The sequence below is a fragment of the Mustela erminea genome, chromosome 13 (assembly GCF_009829155.1).
Source record: "Mustela erminea isolate mMusErm1 chromosome 13, mMusErm1.Pri, whole genome shotgun sequence".
Lineage (NCBI taxonomy): Eukaryota > Metazoa > Chordata > Mammalia > Carnivora > Mustelidae > Mustela > Mustela erminea.
Window position 1 is genome coordinate 69967520 of NC_045626.1, and position 27911 is coordinate 69995430.

The window sequence follows — 27911 nt, forward strand, 5'->3', positions numbered from 1 at the left end:
AACAACCATTTCTGAGTGCAAAGCCATTATCTTGGGACTTTTACATGACATGCAGGTTCTATGCCTTAAAGGGTTATTATGCTGAGATAACACTTTTAGGTGAGGAAATGGGTCAAAAGTAAGAACAGTGTAAGTTTTCTTAAGCACTATACCTCAATCATAATGGGGAGTCAACAATTACAGTATACAGCCTACTACTCATATACTACTGTTAGAGATGATGTTGACACAGTCCTAGTCACACAGAAATTTGTTTTTAAATGAGCTTTAAACCCAAAAAGGGTTTTAAAATGGTCTAATATCCATTTCAAACTCATATTAACTTCAATTCACTTAATATTTACTGAATACCACAGCACCAGGAAACATGCTAATTCTGAAGATACAAACATGAAGAACCAAAAAATTATAACACATCTCTTAAGTGTTGTAAAGGCATGCTTGAGATACTGAAGAAGTCAGAGGCAAGGGTAACAAACTGTCAGGGAGGGAACAGAGAAAGGCTTCACAGAAGTTACCACCTAAAATGGGTTTTGACAGATGAAGAGAAATTCCCCAGGCAGGAAACAAAAGAGAGAATTCAAAGGTGTGTGGTGTGGCTCAATACTTAAAGGAGGGTGGTTTTATTAATAATACAAAGGGGAGAAAGAGGGTAAGAGAGAAACTGACAGAAAAGCTGACAGAGATGAAGGATCACACCACTTAGCCTGATACCATGCTAAGTAATTTCATCTTAGAAATACTGAAGAAACAATGGAGGCCTCAGACTGGTAAATGACATGATCAAATCGATGCTTTCTCTCCAACAGACCCTATTTCCAAATAAATCTAAAAACAGCCTCGGAAATACCTGGCTCTAAGGCAGTAAGTTGAGAAATAGGAGACAATATGGAAAAATACAATAACATGAAACTGTATCATCCCCTCATGCAATTTAATTACAATTTCATTAACTCCAATCAGATAAACAAACACAAGATTAAAGTGGGCAATTCTACTAATTATACTGTCCTTACTTTCACAGTGGCTGGGAAGCAAATTCTGGTTGCCAGGATTTTATAGGAGTTTTCATCCTGTTCCCTCCTATCATGACCACCCAATATCAAATGGACCCTTCTGAATACAGTGCTATATGTTATGAATGCACAGCATGCCTCTTTCCTTGATGAATCCTATGTGTATTTTTAGCTGATGGACAGTCAGAGCCCAGATCTACACGCCAAGAGAAATTCAAGCTGAAACAGCTCTTTGATATAAATGTTTAACTACAAAAAATACTACTACTACATAAATAATAAAAGCCAATTATTAAAAAAAAGGACAGCATTTCAACAAACAAAAGAATTTGACAAACGAGTTATGTAACTTCTGGACCACTGAGTAAAGTAAACTTAAGTGACAGATTTCAATGAACCCTAAAACACACAATGTAAAGTCTGAATGAAAGGAGAGTTCTGAACTTTTATAAGAAGTCTTAATACATTTCTCAGGGCTCGAATCAAACTGCAGAAAGAAAGCCACAATACCAGCAAAGGAAAAAGGAAGAAGGCATTCATTTGGTGGAAGTATATGAATTTGCATATCTTTGTGGTGAAGGCACATTCACTGAAAACCAACGATGGCAGTGTATTGAAGAACCAGTTCACTGAGAATACCCTCATAACTGAAAAGGGCAAATGCACTCTTGAGAACTGAGGGCCTCCCTTTTCTTCAGTAATACAGTCCATTATGCAAATAAACATTGTATTTAACATCCATGCTTATTCCACTAAGAAGCAATTAGCATTAACTTCGTCCTATAATGAAAGTCTGCATGGAGTTCAAAGTACACCTCATCACTTGACATCAAGGTACCAGAAATTATCTCAACTGAGGCAGCTGTTAAATACTAAAGATTAAAGAATAAAAGCCTCTATAGCCTTTGTGTGTAATGATACACCATTACCTAGTACAAATCGTTTGGTGTTACTAAAAAATGGACAATTCAGCTGACAACTACATTTATCATTCTGAATCAAGAGTAAGAGTTGCTTGTTAACCTAGTGTCCCCTGAGTGCTAAAGTAAGTGAGAGAGAGAAAAGCAGAGCACACAATGTTTTCATACCCAACTGTGTATAACACTTCTCTGAGAACATAAACGATTTCTTTGGTTTTTTTTACTTCCTTTCTCCCTCTACTTTAGTGGGAAAACAGTTGGTAATCACTTACATTAACAAGAGACTCCTTGAACTTGATGTGAAGTCTATAATTAGAAAGGGCAATGATGGCATCCTCAGCACGGCCCACATACTCTGTGCTTTCTCCATGAAGTTCGAGAAAAGGAACCTTCAAAATGGAAAAAGAAACCTTTCAGAGTTCTGAAGCAGTAAAGCAAAGTCTTCAAGTACAGGCTGGACAAATGGATAATTAAGAACTGTCACTCAAAAATAAATAAATAAGGGACTTAAAAAGGATGATTTATATCCACATATCAAATATACCTGGTTATTCAAATTCCAGACTACTGAAGGAATGACAGAGAGATGATCCTCTCAAATAACGAATTCTCAAGAAATAAGTCTTTCTAAAAAGAGAGATTGTGGGGTGCCTGGGTGGCTCACAGGGTTAAGCCTCTACCTTCAGCTCAGGTAATGGTCCCAGGGTCCTGGGATCAAGCCCCGAATTGGGCTCTCTGCTCGCCAGGGAGCCTGCTTCCCCCTCTCTCTGCCTGCCTCCCTGCCTATTTGTGATCTCTTTCTCTGTATCAAATAAATAAATAAAATATTTTAAAAAAATAAATACATAAAATAAAAAGAGATTGTTTTCCAGGTTGCATTTCTACTATGAGTATAGTTTAGGGAAAAACAAAATTATACAGTGCATTACTTCAATCCATTAGCTCTGCTACTGTTACTATGAAGCTAAATACTTACTTCATAATCAAAGTGGCCTGTAATTACCTGAAGATTCTCATCCTCCCGGATCAGCTGCTTCCTGGGAAAAATCTGATTGGCCTGGATGCACTCAAGGCTGTGCCGAGTCTCTTCATCCTGGAAAAACCCAAAACCTTTAAATAATTTCAAAGCTCTCAGTCATCCATATTTTATTTTTCCGCCATGTCGAGTAGCACGATCACAATTCAGAGTCCAGTTACCAAGGTAAACAGGCAGAAAGCTCAAGGAAAAAATATTCATCCCCAAAGTATTCCATACAATATATAAGGTGTCTCTAGTGAGAGAGTACATGGATGAAAAAAAAAGTTTTGAGCGTAAAGAACATTTTTACTAAGCACAAATAAATTGTAACACATTACTTGTAAGAGAAACCAAAACAGTTTTTTCTCTTTGCTATAACCTTAAATTCTTATTTTTGAATGCTATATCCTGAATTACTGAAGAATTAAATGGTGTAATATCTACAATTTGCTTCAAAATAACTGGAGGTGGAAGGGTAGAAAGGAAGTGAGTGGGAAACAAATGAAACAGGATTATCCATGAGGGGTAACTGAGAAAACTGGGAAAAGCAGGGGTTCACTAAACCAGTGTGTCTACTTTGGTTAGATGTGAGAGATTTCCACAACAGAAAGGTTTCTTTAAAAATTTAAGTTTAGGAACTGAATCCCTCAAAAACTGAAAACATGTGACCCACTGTCCCTAGTTTAATCTGCCTTAAATCACGAAACATTTCTATGACGACAATTTCAAAAAAAGAAGCACTAGGGTGCTTGGGTGGCTCAGAGGGTTAAGCCGCTGCCTTCGGCTCAGGTCATGATCTCAGGGTCCTGGGATTGAGTTCCGCATCGGGCTCTCTGCTCAGCAGGGAGCCTGTTTCCTCCTCTCTCTCTGCCTGCCTCTCTGCCTACTTGTGATCTCTGTCAAATAAATAAATAAAATCTTTTTAAAAAAGCGGGGGGGGGGGCGCCTGGGTGGCTCAGTGGGTTAAGCCGCTGCCTTCGGCTCAGGTCATGATCTCAGGGTCCTGGGATCGAGGCCCGCATCGGGCTCTCTGCTCAGCAGGGAGCCTGTTTCCTCCTCTCTCTCTGCCTGCCTCTCTGCCTACTTGTGATCTCTCTCTGTCAAATAAATAAATAAAATCTTTAAAAAAAAAAAAAAGCACTAAATTCTCATCTAAATAGCACTTGAACTAATTATAATGTGTATTTAAAAAGTAGTTTTTTATACTATGAATTTTTATGGTTTAGGAAGACAGGAGTAAAGCAATCTACTGGAAAGCCTAACTGTAAATTATTATAGAATCTGTTTTATACAGCACATTTTACAAAAGCAAAAGCCGTATCGTGTCCTCTAACAGCATTAAGAATTATAACCACTAATTAGAGGACAGTTCTACCTACATGTTCAGCTTAACACAATTCCAGCAATTCTTTAAATTTCCTCAAAGGAAAAAATAAATCCTACCTATAAATCCTAACTATAAACCCACTTATGGTTTTACCTAATAGCAATCTTAATCATAACACAGTAACACTACTAATGTGGCTCTCAAAGTGAGATCTACAGATTCTAGGACCTTTCAGGAGCTGTATGTGGTCAGAAACACTTCTACATTAGTACTGAGACATTATCTGCCTTTTTTCACATTGACCTTTGTACTAACAGTACAAAAAGAATTAACAGATAAAACTACTGACACCTTAGTATAAGCAATGACACCAATTTCACTCCGGATGTCTTGGATAAAGCTGAGGAAAAATGATAAAATTTTATTTAATCTTGACCCTTGGTTAAGTCTTTTTTTTTTTTTAAGATTTTATTTATTTATTTGACAGAGAGAGATCACAAGTAGACAGAGAGGCAGGCAGAGAGAGAGAGGGAAGCAGGCTCCCTGCTGAGCAGAGAGCCCGATGCGGGCCTCGATCCCAGGACCCTGAGAGGGCCTCGATCCCAGGACCCTGAGATCATGACCTGAGCTGAAGGCAGCGGCTTAACCCACTGAGCCACCCAGGTGCCCTGGTAAGTCTTTTTATATATAGGAAATAATATGAAACACTTATGCTACATACTGACATGTTATGGTTGTCAAGGTAAAGCATCTGTGCAATGGTTGTTTTTGGCTGTTTTTTAAAGATTTTATTTATTTATTTGACAGTGAGACAAGCAAGAGAGGGAGCACAAGCAGGGGGAGGGGGAGAGGGGGAAGCAGGCTCCCCGACCTAGCAGGGAGCCCAACGTGGGGCTCAAATCCCAAGACCCTGGGATCATGACCTGAGCCTAAGGCCAACACTTAAAGACTGAGCCACCCAGGTACCCCTGTGCAACTGTTTTAGTTACCAGCTAAACTAACCAGTCCCTCCCCCGCCATTAAATACCATTTTAATTGAAAGAACATCTGACAAACTATAATTCAGACTTAAACTCACAGGGTTTTTTTCCTACAAATGACATCATTAATTACTAATGATAAAGCTTTTATGTGAAAATTTGAATCTTGGAAAACACATCATCTGCTAAAATGAAGAGCTCCACAGATTGCCAATACTTAAGCAGACTTTTCGAACAAAATCAGAGCCAATACTACCAAATGTGATTTTTATTTTCTTTTTTTTAAAGATTTCATTTACTTGTCAGAGAAAGAAGCAGCACACACGTGCACAAGCAGGGAAAAGCGCAGGCAGAGGGAGAAGCAGGCTCCTGCTGAGCAAGAAGCCCAAATCAGGACCCAAGCTGAAGGCAGATGCTTAACCAACTAAGCCACCCAGGCACCCCCCAAGTGTGATTTTTGAAAGAAATTACAGGGGTGCCTGGATGGGTCAGTCAGTTAAGCATCCAACTCTCAATCTCAGCTCAGGTCTCGATCTCGATCTTGGGATGATGAGTTCAAAGTCCTACAATCGGTTCCATGCTGGGTGTTGGAGCCTACTTAAGAAAATAAAAAGTAGGGGCACCTGGGTTGCTTAGAGGGTTAAGCCTCTGCCTTCAGCTCAGGTCATGGTCTCAGGGTCCTGGGATTGAGCCCCGCATTGGGTGCTCTGCTCAGTGGGGAGCCTAGTTCCCCCTCTCTCTCTGCCTACTTGTGATCTCTCTGTGTGTGTGTCAAATAAATAAAATCTTCAGAAAAAAAAAAAAAAGAAAAGAAAAAAATAATAAAATTATAAAGAGAAATAGGTCTATATTTGAAAGATCAACATTATTCAATTAACAATTATTTTCAAAATGACAAATGCATAAATAATGTTACAAAATCATGCATGGATAAAAAAGATCCATTTAAAGTGCAAGATAGACCAATGGCTTTAAATGTAATAGACTATATTGGGGCACCTGGGTGGTGCCGTCAGTTAAGTGTCCAACTCTTCATTTCAACTCAGGTCATGATCTCAGGGTCGTGAGATCGAGTCCCGTGTCCGGCTCCATACTCAGGGCAGAGTCCACTTAGGATTCTCTCTCCCTCTCCCATTGCCCCTCCCCCATCCAAAATAAATAAATCTTTTTAAAAATGTAATATAATGTAGTAAGTTCACTGATACGGTTTCAGATTCCACAATGCAACTAACTTTTAAAGAAATATTACTTGCCTCCCCCAAAAGGAACATATATTCCTTGCTTTGGTATAACAGAAGAATACACACAATATTCTCCAGATGGAAAAACTATTAAAATATTCTTCGAACTATATATCCATGTGAGGCCAAATTTACTTCATATTTTTCAACATTTTTTTTCAACAACAAATTTTAACAAATTAAAAGCAAAAGTAGATATGAGGATCTAGCTATCATCTATTAAGTAAAACATTAAAGAGATTTGTAAAAATTTTAAAATAATGCCACTGTTTACACTATCTCTGGATGAGGAAAAAGTTACTTTTCATCAAAAATGTTATTTATGTCAACATTTAGTCAGTTTTTGTTACTTTTTTTTTTTTTAAGATTTTAAGTAATCTCTACACCCAACATGGGGCTCAAACTCACAACCCCAAGATCAAGAGTTGCGTGCTCTACCATATAAGCCAGCCAGGCACCCCAGTTACTAGTGTTTTTAAATGAACAAAAGAACATTTTAAAGACTTCTCAGGTTTAATTCCTAATAAAGTATAGACAGACATACCCTATGTAAACAAAATCTCTCTAGGGTCCTCAATAATTCAGCAATGTAAGAAGGGATCCTCAAAGCAGAGCTATAGTTTTCTCAACTCTATCTACTATACTGCAACTCAAAATACCATTCAAATGGGCTCATTTCAAGTCACACTTCCTCTAAAACCATTCTTCCAGCACTAATCTGTGACCAGAAGAGCCATTCAGAAATTGAGTAACAATCCCTCACCCATCTACCACCATAAAAGCAGTCTCTTGGCTACTAGCTGACTGGGCCCATTCCATCCACCCACTTTATTTTGAGGCAGAAGAATCTTACCTTTTAAAGGTTTGATATTCAAAATATAGAAAGACATTACTGACTTCAAGTTCTAAAAATAAAACTGTAACAGCTTTACAAATGGCTCATGAAATCCAAAAAAATTTACGAAACATCAGTCATCATTAAATAAAGTCTTGTTATATCTGAAAACAAATGAGGTGTCAACAGAGTCACATCCCTAGGGCTGTGAGGTATTTACCTCGATGAATTAAGAAATTATGACTGATAAATAATTATAAAAGTTAAAGTATAAAAAATTCAATTTCTCATAGTAAAAAAAAAGTTTAATCAATGCAGTATATTTCAGTAAGGTTAATATCGTGTGGCTTAGAACCTCTAAAAATATAATTACTTGGGTTAAGTGTACTTTGTACACTTGGGGTGTACAAAGGTTTGTAAAAAGGCTCTACTCCCATAAACACCAAAATAACTTGTTAGATAAAGAAGAAATCTGTGTCAGTCTGTTCTATTTTTATCCCTCTTCAGTCATTTCCTCCGAGGTCAATGACTGAGTGAAGGAATAACAAGGGATACAGTTATATTTGGAAGGAACTCATTTTTCTGTAAGTGTTACCTTTTTTTCTTTTAACCAATTCTATTTCCATTATTAAGAGGCAGCTCCTGACCCAAAGATCATTGAGTATTTACACTTAAAACCAAGAAAAGATAAGAGGAATCTTGATTTTAAGAAGATTTTTCTCACAAAAAGCAACAGAGGAAAGGTAGGAAACACTATGAGGGGGAATGCTTTTAAAAATTACTACATAAAAGGGGGGCACCTGGGTGTCTAAGTCAGTGAAGCACTGGATTCTTGATTTTGCTCAGGTTGTGATCTGGGGGTTATGAGCTCGAGCCCTGTGTGAGGCTCTGTGCTCAGTAAGGAGTCTGCTTGAGATGCTCACCTTCTCCCTCTGCCCCTCCCCCAGCTCTAAAAATCTTTAAAAAATTATTGCATAGGCGCACCTTGGTGGCTCAGTCATTCAGCGTCTGCCTTCAGCTCAGGTCATGATCCTGGGATACTGGGATCAAGACCAGAATCGGGTTTCCTGCTTGGCAGAGAAGCCCACTTCTCTCTCTCCCACTCTCCCTGCTTGTGTTCCCTCTCTTGTGGTCTCTCTCTCTCTCTGCCATATAAATAAATAATTTTTTAAAAATTATTACATAAGGGGCACCTGGGTGGCTCAGCGGGTTAAGCCTCTGCCTTCGACTCAGGTCATGATCCCAGGGTCCAGGGATCGAGCCCCGCATCAGGCTCTCTGCTCAGCAGGGAGCCTGCTTCCTCCTCCCTCTCTCTCTCTCTCTCTCTGCCTGCCTCTCTGCCTACTGGTGATCTCTCTCTGTCAAATAAATAAAATCTTTAAAAAAAAATTATTACATAAAAGTAAACATGCCTCCCTGGCATCACATTAACTTTTTAACTCACACAAACATATAGGCCTAAACTTTTATTCTCTTCAAGATCATTTTACAGTCATTCATTTCTTCAAGTGATTACTGGACCTAGTTTTTTACTGACCTCTCAATAGCATAGAATCAAAATAATGTAGCAAGCTAAAAACAAAACCAAAAATGAGAAGCCATTACAAATCTACAAATCTATTCTTGCTGGCACATTCACTTGGATGCTAATCTATGCTAACGTATATAACCAAAGTAGCCAGTGAAAACTAAAGATGGGATGAATGGCATTGAACATAACAGAATTAAGTCAGCAAAGCAAGATCATGAAGTAATATTTTCTTCACAGTCAAATAAAGTAAGTGTGCTTTTTAAGACTATCTCAATTCACATTACCTATAAGGCTTTACAGCTGATTTCCCCCTTATACATAAATATGCATTTAATCACTAAGGACTTAATTAACATTAGGACAAGCTACTGACATCCTAGAATGGTATTTCATAACATAAGTTAAATTAACTGCCTAATTTATTACTTTCTAAACTTCATGGGTAAAAAAAGGTCAAACCTATTCTGATAGAATAAGGAGCTGGAAGAAGACAAAAGGGAAGGAAGAAACAGACTAGCAAGTCTTGGCCTCCTAAGAGGCTTGCAAAATTTCTCCCAGGCTACAAGTAGTAATTTATTAGTACTAGGGAGCATATATTCCATATGGTTGATTTCCTAGTATTGCCGAGGGACACCAGATATTGTGGAATCTGGCAATTCTTAGTCTCTACCAGTTCCATAAGGTCAGTGGGACTACCTACAAAATCTTGAAAAGGGATTAGTCACCACAGTTCCAGGCTAGTTTCTGCTACTGGCTTATATAGGGAAGAGCCATAATCCGTGCATTAGAGGGGAAATCAATATTACAAAGAAATATTTAAAGAATACAGGAAGCAGAGACTGCCAACAAGTCAAAATACCCATTAATTAAATTCACATACAAACTTCCAGGCTTTAAAAAAAAAAAGAAAGAAAGAGGGGCGCCTGGGTGGCTCAGTGGGTTGGGCCGCTGCCTTCAGCTCAGGTCATGATCTCGGGGTCCTGGGATAGAGTCCCGCATCGGGCTCTCTGCTCAGCAGGGAGCCTGCTTCCCTCTCTCTCTCTCTCTCTCTGCCTGCCTCTCCATCTACTTGTGATTTCTCTCTGTCAAATAAATACATAAAATCTTTAAAAAAAAAAAGAAAGAAAGAAACTACTGCTGAGAATAAAATATGTGTAGGAATACCGGACAAAATGTAAAAATGAAAATAATTATCAGTCTCATTGTCAATCCCAGTCATTATTCTTAAGACTGGTATTGAAGGCCATCAAAAATACAAATTTCTCTTGACACAATGCTTGGGATTTGTTTCAAAATAGTCCAAAATAATCCAAGAGTTGATAGTGAAGGAGTCAGAAAAAACAAGTATGGCCATGAATTAATACTTACTGCAGTGGATTGATGCATATGATCGTTCACTGTCTTTCTGTACAAGCTTGAGATTTTCCGTAAAACATGAAAACATATTCTCCTAATGCTGAACATATGAAAAAAGGCTTCAAACTCACTTAATCTTTATAAGCTTAAGAGAGAAGATGTTACTCAAATTAGTACAAAGGTATACATTTTAAAAAAGAAAATTTGGGGAGCACCTGGGTCCTGGGATAGAGCCCCACACATCAGGCTCTCTGCTCAGCAGGGAGCCTGCTTCCCCCACCCTCTCTGCTGCTCTGCCTATTTGTGATTTCTCCCTCTGTCAAATAAATGAATAAAATCTTAAAAAAAAAAAAAAGAAAAAAGAAAGAAAGAAAGAAAATTTGGGATGCCTGGTTGGCTCAGTGGGTTAAGTGTCTGCCTTTGGCTCAGGTCATGATCCCAGATCCTGGGATCAAGTCCTGCATCTGGCTCCTTGCTCGGCAAGGAGCCTGCTTCTCCTTCTCCCTCTGCCTGCTGCTCCCCATGCTTGTGCTCTCTGTCAAATAAATAAATAAAATCTTGAAAAAAAAAAAAATTCAGTACTCCTGAATGCACTACACAAAAAATAAGGATTAAGCATATACAACCAAAATACTGAAACAACAGAATACATCAATTAATTAGGATATTAATTAAATCAATGGTTCAACAACTTGCAAAATGTTATACAGCTAGTAAAATGAACATTAGGAATCCAATGAATCAATACGGGGAAATGTTTAATTCCTTTAGTGAAATAAGCAAAACAGAAATTTAATTATGCTTTAATTCCAAATACATAAAAAAATATACATGAGGACATGAACTACATAGAAAGGACTACAACCATGGGTTTTGGTGGTATAATTATCAGAGTATTTGTAAAAACTTGTTATAATGTTACTTTATGAGAAATTTTTAAAAAAACAGACACACGGCCATTCTGTTCCCCAACTACAGCACATAAAAGCTTCTCCAGTGCACACCAGGAGACTATTCGCAGGTCACCAGCAGAGACCCCAGCAGCACCAGTAGGAGAACCACACTCTTCCTAGCTACATGGTCTACAATAAAGGACAAACCTTCAGTATAGAACAGAGCTGCTTTTATAAGGCTGTCATTTGTTATTCATTAGCATTGGCATACATACCACATAAATATTAGGCAAGTATTTTTTCAATTCATTAAACACTCTGTGGGAAAACCAATAAAATAAAATGTAGTCTAGAGAAATAATATTAAAGGTTCATCAGTGCCTGGATATATCAAAAAGTTGTTACACCCACAAACTAAGAAAAAACTGGCCCAGCTTCAAAATGAAAGCAGTTACCTTTCTCCCTCTTTTAGTATGACACTTTTGCACAACTAGTTTTTCTGCTGTGTTTTAGTTTGTTTTTAATTTTAAAAAGCATTTTCAACCCATGTCCCTAATGAAGCTTGAAATTAACATGGCCTTTTCAATTCCTTCTTTGTGCGCCAGCATGAAACAGTCTCAATCTAGGAAACATAACAAGGTAGAAGCAGGACAATATTACAGAGCACCATTTCTTTTTTAAGCCTTGAAGCACTGTTTACATATGCTCAGGACTGATAGAAATGTGGCTGGCTCATTGCTGCATCTTTTCTGCTTAGACGGAGCACTAAATGGCTCACAAGTCACTGAAATGGCCATTATACACTCTGTTGTCAAAGACACAGGTGGGGGTGTGGAAAGCTGCTTCACCTTCATTGGGATAAAAATACTATCTTAAACAGAAAGAGGAAGGTAGGGATATACTGCTATCCAGAAAGGTGAATTCATAAAGAATATGTGTATGACCATATCATAATTCTTCTACAGACATAACACACACACAGACACACACACACACACACACACACACACAGTTTTCACTACATCTTGCTTCCTAGAAAAAGATAAGAAACCTAGAATCCAAGAACCATGAATTTTAGTCTTAATTCCACTTACTAACTGACTGAAAAAGTAACATACATTATCTAATTCACAGGATTAAACAGAAATAAACTATTCTCAGGGGCACCTGAGTGGCTCAGTCATTAAGTGTGCCTTAGGCTCAGGTCATGATCCCAGGGTTCTGGGATCAAGCCCCGCATCGGGCTCTCTGCTGGGTGGAAGGCCTGCTTCTCCCTTTCCCACTCCCCCTGCTGGTGTTTCCTCTCTCACTGTATCTCTGTCAAATGAATAAGGAAAATATTAAAAAAAGAAAGAAAGAAACTATTCTAAAACACTAAAATGCTCCATTATTACTGAATAAACAACAAAAGAAAGGTAACAAGAAGAGAGTTCAGGAAAAGAAAAGTGATTTAAAAAATAAAAATGTGGGGCGCCTGGGTGGCTCAGTGGGTTAAAGCCTCTGCCTTTGGCTCAGGTCATGATTCCAGGGTCCTGGGATCAAGCCCATCGGGCTCTCTGCTCAGCAGGGAGCCTGCTTCCCCGTCTCTCTTTCTCTGCCTGCATCTCTGCCTACTTGTGATCTCAGTCTTTCAAATAAACAAATAAAACCTTTTTTAAATAAATAAATAAATAAATTTTTTAAATGTATGGACCTATTAGTGTTCACTTAATTTCAGGATAGAGTTCAATTCCAATTTTCCTGTTATTTCTTTTTACTTACCATGACAGGAGGCCCAGATTAGGAGGAGAAATCCCCTTCCTTTCTTCAGTGTCCGGCAAGACTTTCCTTTACACGTGGATCTTTAAAAAGGAAAACAAAGGGGGGGAAAGAACAAAATTGGCAATCTTCCCCTACTTGGCCATATTTTAATTAAAGAACCACACATACATGGATCTGCAGACCTGACCAGAGTCACCCAAGAACAAATATCACCCAGCCAATTCCCCCTAGTTAAATCCAAACTCCATAATGCCTTTGTGAAAATCCTCATTTTCACATGTGAAAGTCCTAACATATTTCAGCAAAAATGCAGCAAAGACTCAAGTTTCTAACATTGATAGTAGTATGAAAAATGTTATAAACTTTGAATGAAATAATAAAGATTAAAACCAACCTGCAAATGCAAAAACAATATTCTTGTAATACAACCGTTTTTTTAAAAGATTTTATTTATTTGACAGAGAGAGAGAGAACACAAATAAGCAGAGGGGCAGGCAGAGGGAGAGAGAGAAGCAGGCTCTCTACCAACCAGGGAGCCCGAAGTGGGGCCCGATCCCAGGACCCTGGAGTCATGACCCATGCTGAAGGCAGCCACCGAGCCCAGGTGCTCCTATACTTGTAAAATTATAGGATGTTTCTGTGCTAATCTATAAATTCAAAATGGATCTCCCTATCTGTGAGAACCAAACTGGCTTAGTAAGCAAAATTTGAAAAAACTGCCTTATTGCCCCAATATTCTATGTTCATCTGAAAGTCACACAATAAAAAGGACTGAAATACTGATACATGATAATATGTGAATGAACTGTGAGAATACTATACTAAGAGAAAAAAGCCAGGCAAAAAACCCCATTATTAAATACCGTTTATATGTATGAAATGTCCAGAACAGGTAAATCCACAAAGACAGAAAGCAGGTTAGTGGTTGTCAAGGATTAGGCTGAAGAAGGTATAGGGAGTAACTGCTCATGGATACAAGGCATCTTTGTGGGGTAATAAAAATGTTCCAGAATTAGATAATAGTAGAGTTTAGCACAACATTATATACATTCTAAAAATCCCTCAACTCTAAAAGGTAAGTTTCAAATGACGTGACTTATAGCTCAATTAAAAAAAAAAAATGTAGTTAGGGGTGCCTGGCTGTCAATGGAGTGTGCAACTCTCTCAGGGTTGTGGGTTTGAGCCCCACACTGTGTGTAGAGATTACTTAAAAATAAAATCTTAAGGGGCACCTGGGTGGCTCAGTGGGTTAAAGACTCTGCCTTCAGCTCAGGTCATGGTCCCAGGGTCCTGAGATCAAGCCCCACATCGGGCTCTCTGCTCAGCGGGGAGCCTACTTCCCCTTCCTCTCTCTCTCTGCCTGCCCCTCGGCCTACTTGTGATCCCTGTCTATCAAATAAATAAATAAAATCTTTTTTAAAATAAATAATTAATTAAAAAATAAAATCTTAAAAAAATTTTAATGTAAAGAGTGTGCATATAATCAAATTCTTCATAATAAACTAAAAATAATCTTACATCAAAAAAGTTATGGAGCCAGTCCAGCAGAAATAAGCATTCTAGGCATCTACAGTATGGTCTCTAAAGACTAATTCCCAAGGCAACTTAAAAAGTGTCAATGTTTTGTAATTTAAAAGGTTAAATTAAATATATACAAAAGCAATATTTGTATTAATTCTGAAGCATATTTGTACATGCACAGAAAAATGATACATGAATTTTTTTCAATGGCTACCCCTCTAAGAAAGAGAAGTGGGAGTGGGGACTTTTAGTTTTTATACTTTTAGAATTTACATTTGTAATTAGGAAAATAAACTTTTATAAGAAGTTTTTTTAAAAGAAACTCAGAATAACATTGCATAAAAGGTTTTCCATTTAATCTAAGGCAAAGTGTAAAGATAATGACCTCAATCAAAAAAAACAGTAAGAAATGAAGGGGCACCTGGGTGGCTCAGCTGGTTAAGCGTTGTGCCATACTACTAACTCTATGACCTTGAAAGCAAGTCATACTAACCGCTCTGAGCCTCTGTTTCTTCATCTATAAATAAAAATTAACAACTTCATGAAAGACGTGTAAGGGTTAAAGGATAATGCATATGGTGTGCTTAATATAATTACTAACATATAGAAATAAGCACCTTTTAAATCATTAATATATTCCATAACATACAAAGAACTTGGATAGGATAGTTCCCACCACTGTCCTGTTTTTTAAATACACACACACATACATGTGTGTGTGCATACACAGTTACTTATTTTTGAACCATTCTTTTTAAAGACTTTGACAGAGAGAGAGAGAGACAGAGAGCACAAGTGGAGAGAGGGACAGAGCGGGAGTGAGAAAGAGATTCCCTACTGAGCAGGGAGCCTGGCAGAGGGCTCAATCCCAGGACCCTGAGAACACGACCTGAGCTGAAGGCAGACACTTAACCAACTGAGCCACCCAGGTGCCCCTATTTTGGAACCATTTAATAGAGAGCTGTGGTGGTGCTTGGTGGTGCAGTCAGTTAAGCATCTGGCTCTTGGTTTCAGCTCAGGTCATGAGCTCAGAGTCCTGAGACTGAGCCCTACGTTGGGCTCCACGCTCAGCACAAAATGTGCTTAAGACCCTCTCTCCCTCTACCCCTCCTACCCTTCTCTCTCTCTTGCTCTAGAATAAATCAATTTTTTTCAAAAAATGACAACTGTGGGTGCCTGGGTGGCTCAGTTGTTTGGGCAGCTGCCTTCAGCTTGGGTCATGATCCTGGAGTCCCAGGATCAATCAAGTCCCATATCTGGCCCCCTGCTCAGTGGGAAGTCTGCTTCTCCTGCTGACCTCTCTCCTCTCATGCTCTCTTTCATTGTCTCTCTCTACCTCTCAAATAAATAAATAAATTATTTTTAAAAAATGACAGCTGTATACACCATGCCTCTGTACTCCTTATTACTTTAGTATATACTTCCTAAGAACAAAAATAATCTTAAATAATCACAGCATTAGTATTAAAATTTCGAAAGTTTAACACTGATTTAGTACATTAATCTACCTTCTATATTACAATCTGCTCAACTTAACCAATTTCATACCTCATATTAATTTTTTCCCTCAACAGAGGATCCAGTCTAGGATCACATACTGAATCTAGTTGTCCTATCTCGGGTCTCTTTTAATCTGTGACCTATATTATATTAATTCAAATAATGTTTCCTGGCATCAAAATTAATTCAATCATCTCACATCTTTCCCTCCAAACCTAGACCATGTTTCTTAAGAATGTAATATTTTTTAAAACGTAACACTTTAAGAGTGCCTGGAATGGCTCAGTTGCTTGGGCATCTGCCTTCAGCTTGGGTTGTGATCCCAGGGTCCTGAGATTCGGCCTCAAGTAGGGCTCCCTGCTCTGCAGGAAGCCTGCTTCTCCCTCTACCCCCAACCCCACCACCTCTGTCTCTCATGAATAAATAAATTTTTTTTTTTAATCTTGAAAAAAAAAATACTTTAATTTATTGTTTGCAAATACAGGTATTAGATGCTTTATCAAGTCAATAATGATTCTAAAAATAAAAATCAATAAACACTTACATTATTATGGCAATGTAAAAATTAAACCTGCAGAACCAGGTAATATATTAGGATTACACTTCCTTCTTTAAAGGTCTAATACAGACCCACTGGGCCAAATGAAAGATAATTCTTACTCCAAGCATCAAAGTCAAATGATTGCTCTTTTCTTAATATATCCATGAGAATTTGACATCTAGGATCTGCAGGCTTCTCGGGGCTCTATCATCAGTACCACCCATAGATGCAACTTCTGAGGAGTCTTAACAAAAGTAAAATATCATTTCATCTTCCTAGTGAACATGGTATCTCATCTTTCAGGCACCTGTAAAGGAGAAATTACCCAATTTCTTTCTCAATAACTAAAACTTACACTCACAAACAGTAACTCAACTGCAACTCAGACTATAAGGTCATAGATTATATGTATCAGATAAACCCTTCATTATACAGAAAGAAGGAAAAAAAATAGTACCCTGAATCAATAAGATTATAACTAATCCCTACTAAATTAGATTAAAAATTAGATTATAATTTCCTAAATTAAACAGATGGCACAAAATCTATTCTCCTTTATTCTTATCAAACACACACTCACTCCCACCAAAAACAAAAATCTTACTTAAAATCAAATTATTGTGGAACTCCTGAATCCCAGGACTCTGGAAATGTCTGTGTGAGTTGAAAATTCAAACATGAGCATAGTTTTTGCCTTCAAGGTGTTTACAATCTCATGGGGACAACAAACAGATAACTAATAAGGCAGAATGTGAAAAGAGATGCAGAAATAGAACTCCATGAGGATGCAAAAGACAGAAACAGATTCTGGTCTGGGCACTCAAGGAAGGCTTTTTGTAACAACTGAGCTTTTTAATAGTTGAGCCAGTCAGATTCTGAGCTACTGAGACAGAGGGAACAGGAATGGCACAAGAAAAGAACGAGACCAATAAATAAATAAACAAACAAACAAACAAACAAGCATGCTGGAGAGTACTGAAGGGAAAACAGGTCAATGTGGCTATAGCAAAAGGTACCCCTAGGTGTATGGGGAAATGTTTAAAGCCCACTTGTCAAGAGCCTAAAATGCCATGGTAATGAGCTTGATCCTTACTCTGGAGGCAATGTCAAGCTAAAGGTTGTGAAACAAAGTATTGATATGGATCTAAAAAGTTAAAACTAAAACAACAAATTCTCTTTTCAATAAAATTAGATTATAATTTCGTATATTAAACAGATGGCAGAAAGAAGAGGCAGTAATGAAGACTGAAAAAGTCATAGATACACACCAGTCTATGAAAAGAACAAGGATTAATAACCACATTGGGTACAAGATTAAATTTTTTAGAACTTTTCTTCTTAAATGTCACATTAGTACTATTTCTAATGATGAAACATTTTTATATAGATATGTAACAAGAAAACTCAAAACAAGAATCATTTTAATGTAAAAGAATTCCATGTTGTTAAGAACCATCTACTCCATAAACAAAATATTAGGGGTCCAACTTATTTAATCTCAACTTAAATACAAAGTTTCCAAGTATAGTATACTGTATTATGACAAATTATATATTGAAAAAATAATCTGCCTTGAGCCCTCATATTTAGAGATTTAACATTAAAGTGAACATGTAAGAGCTCATCTAAAGGGGCGCCTGGGTGGCTCAGTGGGTTAAAACCTCTGCCTTCAACTCAGGTCATGATCCCAGGGAGCTGGGACAGAGCCCCGCATCATCTGGGCTCTCTGCTCAGCGGGGAGCCTGCTTCCCCCTCTTTCTCTCTGCCTGCCTCTCTGCCTACCTGTGATCTCTGTCTGTCACATAAAGAAATAAAACCTTTGGGGAAAAAAAAAGAAAAGAATATTTTAAAAAGCTCATATAAATAATTATGTACATGTACAAAGAGACTGTAAATTAGTTTCTGCTGCTCAAAATAGCACAAAGTTGGGGGGAGGGGTACAACAAACTTACCAAGTGAAGTTTGTCCCAAGAACTTTCTCTATTAGAAGGTTTCACAAGTCAATCTGCAAAAGAAAAACCAATAGTTTTACAAATATCCTAAGAATCAAGTTAAGCCACTTAAAGCTCTCCACAAGATTTTCCTCTACAAGGTAGAATGCTGTGACAACATATTTTTTTAAATTATTTGTTGACTATTTAGTCAACAGATTTTAGAGTGCTTAACTGCCCAAAATGAGCCCAGTCAGGCCTCAGGATGCCTTTAGAAATTACAGAACTATTCAGACAGAACTTTCCAACAACCTACAGATACTCCTATATATGGGTTTTTCCTCAATCAATCATCATTTCTGATGGTTTCTCAGCTAAACCTTTGTCACTACATGAACCAGCACTTTAAAAAAAGAAGATCTTATGTTAGACTGAAGACTTGGTAATATAAGGTGTTTTGTACACACAACTGGCTTCTACCAAGGGATTTTTTTTAAAGATTTTATTTATTTGTCAGAGAGACATAGAAAGGAGAGAGAGTACAAGCAGGGAGAGCAGTGATCAGAGGGAGAAGCAGGCTCCCCCGTGAACAAGACCGATGCAGGACTAGATCCCAGGACCCCAATCATGACCTGAGTGGAAGGCAGACGCTTAACCAACTGAGTGACCCAGGCATTCCTACCAAGGGATTTTTTTTTTTTTTAAGATTATTTATTTATTTATTTATTTGAAAGAGAGATGACAAGCAGGCAGAGAGGCAGGCAGAGAGAGGGGACTACCAAGGGATCTTTTATGTGTAAGAAAAAAATCAAGGCGGAAGGAGTATGATCTAAACACAAATTTTGTTACAACTAGGCACCAATCTGATCGTTACAAAGATAAAATACCTAATCGACTTTTTTTTTTTTTTAAGATTTATTTGAGAGAGAGAGACTGCACACATCAGGGGTAGGGGCAGAGGAAGAAAGAGGGAGAATCTCAAGCAGACTCCCTGCTGAGCACTCCTCTGAGCCCAGGTGACCCATAACAGGATTCCTTTGTAATGATTTCTCTCAGTATTTGCAGACAACTCATTCTTTTGGGCTGTTAGAGGACATGAAGTCACATAAACAAAACTGTGTAAAATATTAAAATCTTAAAATAAAGGAATCAGTCAACATAGCAAATTACATCCATAACTTCCAGAAAAACAATTTTAATGGGGTAAGAACCAAAAAAGGGAAGCTAAATATGCAATAATCAAGTGTTTTAACAAGTAGGATTTTTGTTTGTCTCCCATAACTTCTAATTTAAATTTTATGACTTAGAGACCATATTAACCACATACTATATGGGAAATAAAGCTGTTAATAATTTACGACGAGATAAAAACCATATTAAGTATCAAGTTTAGTCTTTTTTTTGTTTAGAGATTTTATTTATTTAACAGAGAGAGAGTGAGCACAAGTAGGCAGAGTGACAGGTAGAGGAAGAGGAAGAAGCAGGCTCTCCACTGAGCAGGGAGACCAACTCAGGGCTTGATCCCACTGGGATCATGACTTCAGCCAAACTCATAAGCTTCAACTTAACCGACTTAGCCACCCAGGCACCCCTCAAGTTTAGTCTTATTATTTTAAAAGGTACAACACAATACAGAAGAAAAGTTGGAGGTCTATAAATCTGCAGGACCTTTTCTTGCTAGAATGTAATTTTTGCTAAGCACTTAAATACTAAAATACATTTAATTTCTTCCTTTTAAGTTATGTCAGTAGGTACATTATACGATGATTTTTTAAAGATTTTATTTATTTATTTGAGAGAGAGCGCACAAGCAGAATGAAAAGGCAGAGGGACAGGGAGAAGCAGGTTCCCCGCTGAGCAGGACCCTGAGACCATGACCTAAGCCAAAGGCAGATGCTTAACCAACTAAGCCACCTAGAGACCTACTACCTAAAACTTTTACTTTAGGATAATAAAGATCTGCTTGGTCTCTCTGTCTTTGACTTAAGGAAAAAAAAAATGAAATAATGTATGTCAAGACACATTTCACATAAAAAGTATTACAAACAAAAAATGATGAAACACGGCTCATTGTAATTCAGCAAGTGTCAGGATACTACAAGGTTAACTGCCCAGTGATATGCATGTGCTCAGAGTTCAGAGGAGAACAGCACAGGGAGACTTCACAGCAGACGAAGACTCTTAACTGTGTTTTATTGACTAGATGGGGTCTAAATAAAGAGAAAAAAAGGATAGGGATAATTCAAGACAGGATAGCTATTAATACTACAGTAGGAAGAAAACATGACATTTTTGAAAAAGAGGTCAGAATATCAAGAGAGAGTTCAAGAAGAGAAGACTAGAAAGGCAGGACACAACTGTGGGCCTTCAATGTCAGGGTAAGGAGTCAGATTTAATTCAATGGCATGAAATCAAGAGCTTTATAAACAGGAAAAACCACAAAAGTGGTTGTGTGAAAACAACAGCAACCAGCAAGCTGAATGGTCTGGAGGGGGAAATTGACTTAGGATGTTCGTGGACTAGCAGTTCAGATATGAACTGCTAACAGCCTAATATCTCAACTGTAGCAGAGGAAATGCGGGGGGAAACATCAAAGTAAGTAAAAGCATTAACTTCCTGAGCTTAGTAATTGATTAAAAATGGGAAAAAAAGAGGCAGAGCAAATTGTCAAAGGTAACTCCAAAATGTTAATGCCTGGGGTTAGTGGAAAAAGGATAGTATCATTAAGAAATGAAAGGTAGGATGCCTAGCTGGCTCAGTCAGAAGAGCATGCAACTCTTGATCTTGGGGTCATGAGTTTGAGCCCCACAAAGGGTATAGAGATTACTTAAAAATAAATAAACTTTAAAAAAAGAAAGAAATGGAAGGTAGTTCCAGGAAGCAATGTCAAGTAGGTGTATATCCAGCAGATGGAGGGTAGGAGGGATTAAATTCAAGAGACAGGTCAAGTCTAGGGATAATAATGAATTGATTTAATTCAAAGTGCTAAATTTAATATGGAAATCACCATATCTACTATAAAAACCATTTGACATGTTTTAAGTTACTGGTTAATTTTTTTTTAAAGATTTTATTTATTTATTTGACTGACAGATCACAAGTAGGCAGAGAGAGAGGGGGGAAGCAGGCTCCCTGCTGAGCAGAAAGCCCAATGTGGGGCTCGATCCCAGGACCCTGAGATCATGACCCAAGCTGAAGGCAGAGACTTTAACCCACTGAGTCACCCAGGCGCCCCTTAAGTTACTTGATAATTTATTCTGTCAAACATATAAGAAGGCCATCAATACAGAAATGTTTGTGTAAAGTTTCCACAGTGTGTAAAGTTCCAAGAGACAGACCAAACAACAGGTACTTTAAACAAGAAGGTTCAGGCAGGTCTGCTTCAATGCTGGCAATGACTCTTCTTCCCAACAATTACAATCAAAGAACTACTTGGTTGGAAACAAATATGTCAGTGTGAAACACTGCCAACATCAACAACAACAAAAAACGGCCCACGCCTCTTAGGACTATTTGTCAGATAAAGGCCATGCAGAGGTAAGTCTGAAAGAAGCTCTCTGGTGCCATAAGCTACCTGTCAGTGGCAGCAGCAGATATCCTATGATACAATCATGTATACTCATGCCTCACAGAGTAACAGCACTTAGGTTTGGGTGACGCTGAATATATACTGAATATATTTAAAGAAGTCCCAGGTGGCTCAAGTCTATTAAGTGCCTGCCTTCAGCTCCTGTCATAATCCCAGGGTCCAGGGATCCAGCCCAGCGTCAGGCTCCCTGCGCAGGGGGAAATCTGCTTATCTCTACCTTTCTCTCTCTCCCTCCAACCCTCCCCGTGCTCCCTCTCTCTCTCTCAAATAAATAAAATCTTTTTTTCCCCCTAAAGGTCGGAGGGCTGGGGGGAGGAACAACAGACGAATGAATAGACGGACCCCATTAGCTTCAACAGGGCAAAGAGGCACACCAATCTGGGCCTTTTATATAATAAAAGAATTCAAACCACAAAAACAACCAGATTGAAATAAAAGGCATCCAAACTGTCAAAAAATAAGTCAAACTCTCACTCTTTCCAAACGATATGATACTTTATGTGGAAAACCCAAAAGACTCCACCCCAAAACTGCTGAAACCCATATAGGAATTCAGTAAAGTGTCAGGATATAAAATCAATGCACCGAAATTTCTATATACCAACAACAAGACAGATAAAAGAGAAATTAAGGCGTCGACCCATTTACAACTGCACCCAAAACCGTAAGATACCTAGGAATAAATCCAACCAAGAAGAAACAATCTGTAGTCAGAAGGCTATAGAATACTCGTGGAAGAAATTGAGGAAGACACAAAGAAATGGAAAAACGTTCCATGCTCATGGATTGGAAGAACAAATATTGTGAAAATGTCTATGCTACCTAAAGCAATTTACACACTGAATGCAATCCCTATCAAAATACCATCAACTTTTTTCAAAGAAATGGAACAAATAATCCTAAAATTTATATGGAACCAGAAAAGACCACAAACAGCTAGAGGAATGTTGAAAAAGAAAACCAACGCCAGTGGCATCACAATTCCAGACTTCAAGCTCTATTCTAATCATCTATCTAATCATCAAGACAGTATGGTACTGGCACAAACACAGACACATAGATCAATGGAACAGAATAGAGAGCCCAGAAATAGACCCTCAACTCTATGGTCAACTATCTTCGACAAAGCAGGAAAGAATGTCCAATGGAAAAAAAACAGCCTCTTCAACAAATGGTGTTGGTAAAATTGGACAGCCTCATACAGAAGAATGTAACTGGACCATTTCCTTATACCATACACAAAAACAGACTCAAAATGGAGTCCTTTCTCAATGTGAGAAAGGAATCCATCAAAATCCTTGAGGAGAACACAGGCAGAAACCTCTTCCACCTCAGCCGCAGCAACTTCTTCCTAGAAACATAGCCAAAGGCAAGGGAAGCAAGGGCAAAAATGAACTATGGGGACTTCATCAAGATCAAAACCTTTTGCACAGTAAAGTAAACAGTCAACAAAACCAAAAGACAACTGATAGAGTGGGAGGAGATAGTTGCAAATGACATATGAGATAAAGGACTAGTATCCAAAATCTATAAAGAATTTAACCAAACTCAACACCCAAAGAACAAATAATCCAAGAAATGGGCAGAAGACATGAACAGATAGATGTTCCTGCAAAGACGACATCCAAATGGCCAAAAGACACATGAAAATGTTCAACATCACTCGGCATCAGGGAAATACAAATCAAAACCACAGGGAGGTACCACCTCACACCAGTCAGAATGGCTAAAATGAACAACTCAGGAAACAACAGATGATGGCAAGGATGTAGTATTGGTGGGAACGCAAGCCAGTGCAGCCACTCTGAAAAACAGTACAGAGGTTCCTCAAAAAGTTGAAAGTAGAGCTACCCTACGACCCAGCAATTGCACTACTGGGTATTTACCCCAAAGATTCAAATGTAGTGATCCGAAGGGGCACATGCACCCCAATGTTTGTAGCAGCAAGGTCCACAACAGCCAAACTATGGGAAGAGCCCAGATGCCCATCAACAGATGACTGGATAAAGAAGATGTGGTGCGTACACACACACACACACACACACAGGAATATTATGCAGCCATCAAGAAATGAAATCTTGCCACATGTGATGATGTGAATGGAACGAGAGGATATTACACTAAGCGAAATAAGTCAATCAAAGAAAGACAATTATATGATCTCACGGATATGAGGAATTTGAGAAACAAGACAGAGGATCATAGGAAATGCAGGGAAAAATGAAAGAAGATGAAACCAGAGAGGGAGACAAACCATATGAGCCTCTTAATCTCAGGAAACAAACTGAGGGCTGCTGGATTGGAGGGAGGATGGGAGGGATGGGATGGCTGGGTGAGGGACATTAGGGAGGGTATGTGCTATTGTAAGTGCGATGAATTATATAAGACTAATGAATCACAGAACTGTACTCCTGAAACAAATACTGTATTATATGTTAATTTAAAACAACTAATCAGATTGAATCAATTCATGAGAAATGAAGAGACTCAGGCCAGGCATCTTAAAATGTTGGGTGGGGGAGATTAGGCACAGGTGGCTAAAGGAGCACTTTTTTTTTTTTTTTAAGATTTTATTTATTTATTTGACAGACAGAGATTACAAGTAGGCAAGAGAGGCAGGCAGGGAGAGAGGAGGAAGCAGGCTCCCTGCGGAGCCGAGAGCCCAATGTGGGGCTCGATCCCAGGACCCTGGGATCATAACCTGAGCCGAAGGCAGAGGCTTTAACCCACTGAGCCACCCAGGCGCCCCTAAAGCAGCACTTTTTTGGCTAGTGAACATTTTAACTTTAAAAAAAAAAAAAAAAAAAAGGACTATTTTACATATTCCTGTCTCACTTTCAAATGCTGGGTAATTAAGAGTTGAAAACTTTGAGAAGGCAACACTGAATAATTTTAAAGGAATCTTTTATTTTCACTGGATGTCAAAGAAATGCTTTTTCTTAGACATGCACTGCATATTAAGAAACAGATTTACAGCAAAATTTGAGTGTGGAGGCAACATAAAATAATTCAGAGATGTTAACTGTTAAGTGGCTTTCCAACTGCTACTATTTAAAGCAAGTTTTTACAGTTTCTTCATGATTCCTTATAACTTTCCTAATAACTTTTCAAATATCTGATGGATGGTATAACCTTCCTATACTAGGACCCTGCATGCTGGGTGGGATTATTCCATGGTGGAGAGATGATTTAAACACCAGCACTTACCAGCTGAGTAAAACTACTATGGCTCTGGGGCCCCTGGGTGGCTCCGCAGGTAAAGCCTCTGCCTTGCGGCTCAGGTCATATCAGGGTCCTGGAATTGAGACCCACATCGGGCTCTCTGCTAGTCAGGGAGCCTGCTTCCCCCGTCTCTCTGCCTTCCTCTCTGCCTACTTGTGATCTCCCTCTCTCTCTCTGTCAAATAAATAAATAAAATCTCTATAAAAAAAAAAAAAAAACAAAAAAAAAAAAAAAAAAAACCCTACTATGGCTTGGTCTTACTCCTTAAATAGAAGTGCAAACCTCAGGTTTTCTAAAATCTTTGCCGCTGAAGTCAACCATAAATAAAAAAAGAAACAAAGAGTTCAAAAAGCATGCCTGCATTCACCTATCATGGTAAATTCACTGTGAAGGTTCATTTATTTGACAAATATTTGGGAGTGGTAGGCACAATTCTAGGAACAGGGGATTGATGCAGATATGAACAAAACAAAGTTCCGATCCTTAAGGGAGCTGCAATTTTTTTTAATTAACATATAATGTATTATTTGCCCCAGGGGTACATCATCAGGCTTACACATTTCACACAGCACTCACCATAGCTCCCCCCCTACAATGTCTATAACCCAGCCACCCTATCCCAACTCCCACACCCCCCAGCAATCTTCAGTTTGTTTCGTGAGATTAAGAGTCTCTTACAGTTTGTCCAGGAGCTGCAATTTTTGTGTCAACCGTACTATTCTCACATGGCTGAATGTCCTCAGTGTGACTTTTCTCCCCTACCTATTAGGTCTATGCTTTGAAAAAGATAAAAAGAAAAGTAAATATAAAATTGTGTCGGTTACCTTGTTCAGTGAAATTGCTAAACAAGATGACGAGAAAGACGAAGGAACTGACTCTACATGTCTTTTCTATCCCTTTAGAAACACTAAGTAATGTCTGTGAGTTTTGAGAGATCCAGATGCAAATTCATGATCTATGTGCATTTCTCTGCCAGCTGTAGAGCACAGATAAGCAGCTAAAATATTATCATTTCCTAACCAAAAAACAACCATCTTCTCCTTGAAAAAAACCCAGTAAGTTGCCAGAAACTGTCACTTAAACTCCATGTTGCAATCACATTTCTGTATCAAGAGCCTTTCACTGGTAATACATCCCTTGAACCAGCAACACTTAAGATAATGTTCAAAATAACAAAAAAGCTCTGTTTCAACAGATAACCACCAAAGATCAATCTTGTATAATCTGTGACTACACTAGTGGTACAGAGTGTGGTTCATTCTACATTCTACATACATAAGTATATGAATGTATGTTTGTATGCATGTATGTATATATATGGGAATGGGGGGATTAAAGGTGGGATAAATTCTGCATATATTCCACAAAGGAGGCTCTGCAATACACAGAATTTCAAACAGTTGGGTTAGTAATCAATACTTAAAATCACTGGGTGTCATTTAAGTGGCTGAAACACTGACAGTTGCTTTTTCAAAAGTGGACCTCAAATGTAAGAAATCAAAAGCAAGAAATTATGCTCTAGCATTTTTAGACAAAGTTCAGTTGCACTTCAGATGAATGTTACTGCTTTTCCCATCTCAAGTCGGCAAAAGGAAGCCCCAACCATGTTCTCAGAAAAGATTAACTATGATCAAACCAATTTTAGCAAATTTTATTTGTATCTTTATTTTTTTAAACATTTGAATGGGGAGGGAGAGGGAGAGCACAAGCACCCGGGGGCAGGGGGGAGGGGGTGCAGGGAGAGGGGGTGGGTGGTGAGAAGCAGACTCCCTGCTGAGCAGGGAGCCCATGTGGGACTTGATCCTAAGACCCCAGGATTATAACCTGAGCCAAAGGCAGATGCCCAACCGATTGAGCCACCGGGGGTACCCCTGATTTGTACCTCTTTTTTCTTTGATTTGTACCTTTTTTAAAATCATTTAATATACAAGTATTTTCCTTTTTTTTTTTAAAGATTTTATTTTTTTATTTGTCAGAGATCACAAGTATGTGAGAGACATACAGAGAGACAGGCAGAGAGATGGGGAAGCAGGCTCCCTGCTGAGCTCAATCCCAGGACCCTGGGACCATGACCTGAGCTGAAGGCAGAGACGTTAAACCATTGAGCCACCCAGGCACCCCAAGTATTTTCCTTTTAAACTTAATCCTTATACAACAGGGTAGGCAAGGAGGGAGGAACATAAATACTAACATGATGTCTTGGTGAAGATATTTTCTGATGGTGACCAGAAAAGATTAAAACCACGGATCACAGTGGCCCTTTGAGTGGCTCAGTTGGTTGAATAACCAACTCTTGGTTTCACCTCAGGTCATTACCTCATGGGTCAGAAGATCGAGCCCTACCTTGGCTCAGTGCTCCGTGGGAGTCTGCTTAAAGGTTGCTCCCTCTGCCCTGCCCCAAACTCACATGCTCTAAAATAATAATAATAATATAATAATAATCTCTAATATAATCTTTTTTTTTTTTTTAAGATTTTATTTATTTATTTGACAGACAGAGATCACGAGCAGGCAGAGAGGCAGGCAGAGAGAGAGAGAGGAGGAAGCAGGCTCCCCGCCGAGCAGAGAGCCCGATGCGGGACTCGATCCCAGGACCCCGAGATCATGACCTGAGCCGAAGACAGCGGCTTAACCCACCGAGCCACCCAGGCGCCCTCTAATATAATCTTAAAAATAAAGAAAAACCATGGATCACATACTATTTCCTAAAAAGTGTAAAAATCAAATAA

At 38.5% G+C, this 27911-nt stretch overlaps 1 protein-coding gene across 9 annotated transcripts in view; it reads right to left on the reverse strand.

The window, feature by feature from the left end:
- The window catches only part of MTMR3 (myotubularin related protein 3), a 143710-nt gene that overhangs the window by 43444 nt on the left and 72355 nt on the right, over positions 1-27911 (reverse strand). For all 9 annotated transcript variants that reach the window (XM_032309268.1, XM_032309273.1, XM_032309269.1 and 6 more), the window contains 4 exons: positions 18393-18445; positions 12879-12958; positions 2940-3029; positions 2209-2325 (listed from right to left, as the gene is read on the reverse strand). In XM_032309268.1, coding sequence (XP_032165159.1) covers positions 2209-2325; positions 2940-3029; positions 12879-12881 — 210 coding nt within the window. In that variant the 5' untranslated portion in view covers positions 12882-12958; positions 18393-18445. The remainder of the gene's footprint in view (positions 1-2208; positions 2326-2939; positions 3030-12878; positions 12959-18392; positions 18446-27911) is intronic.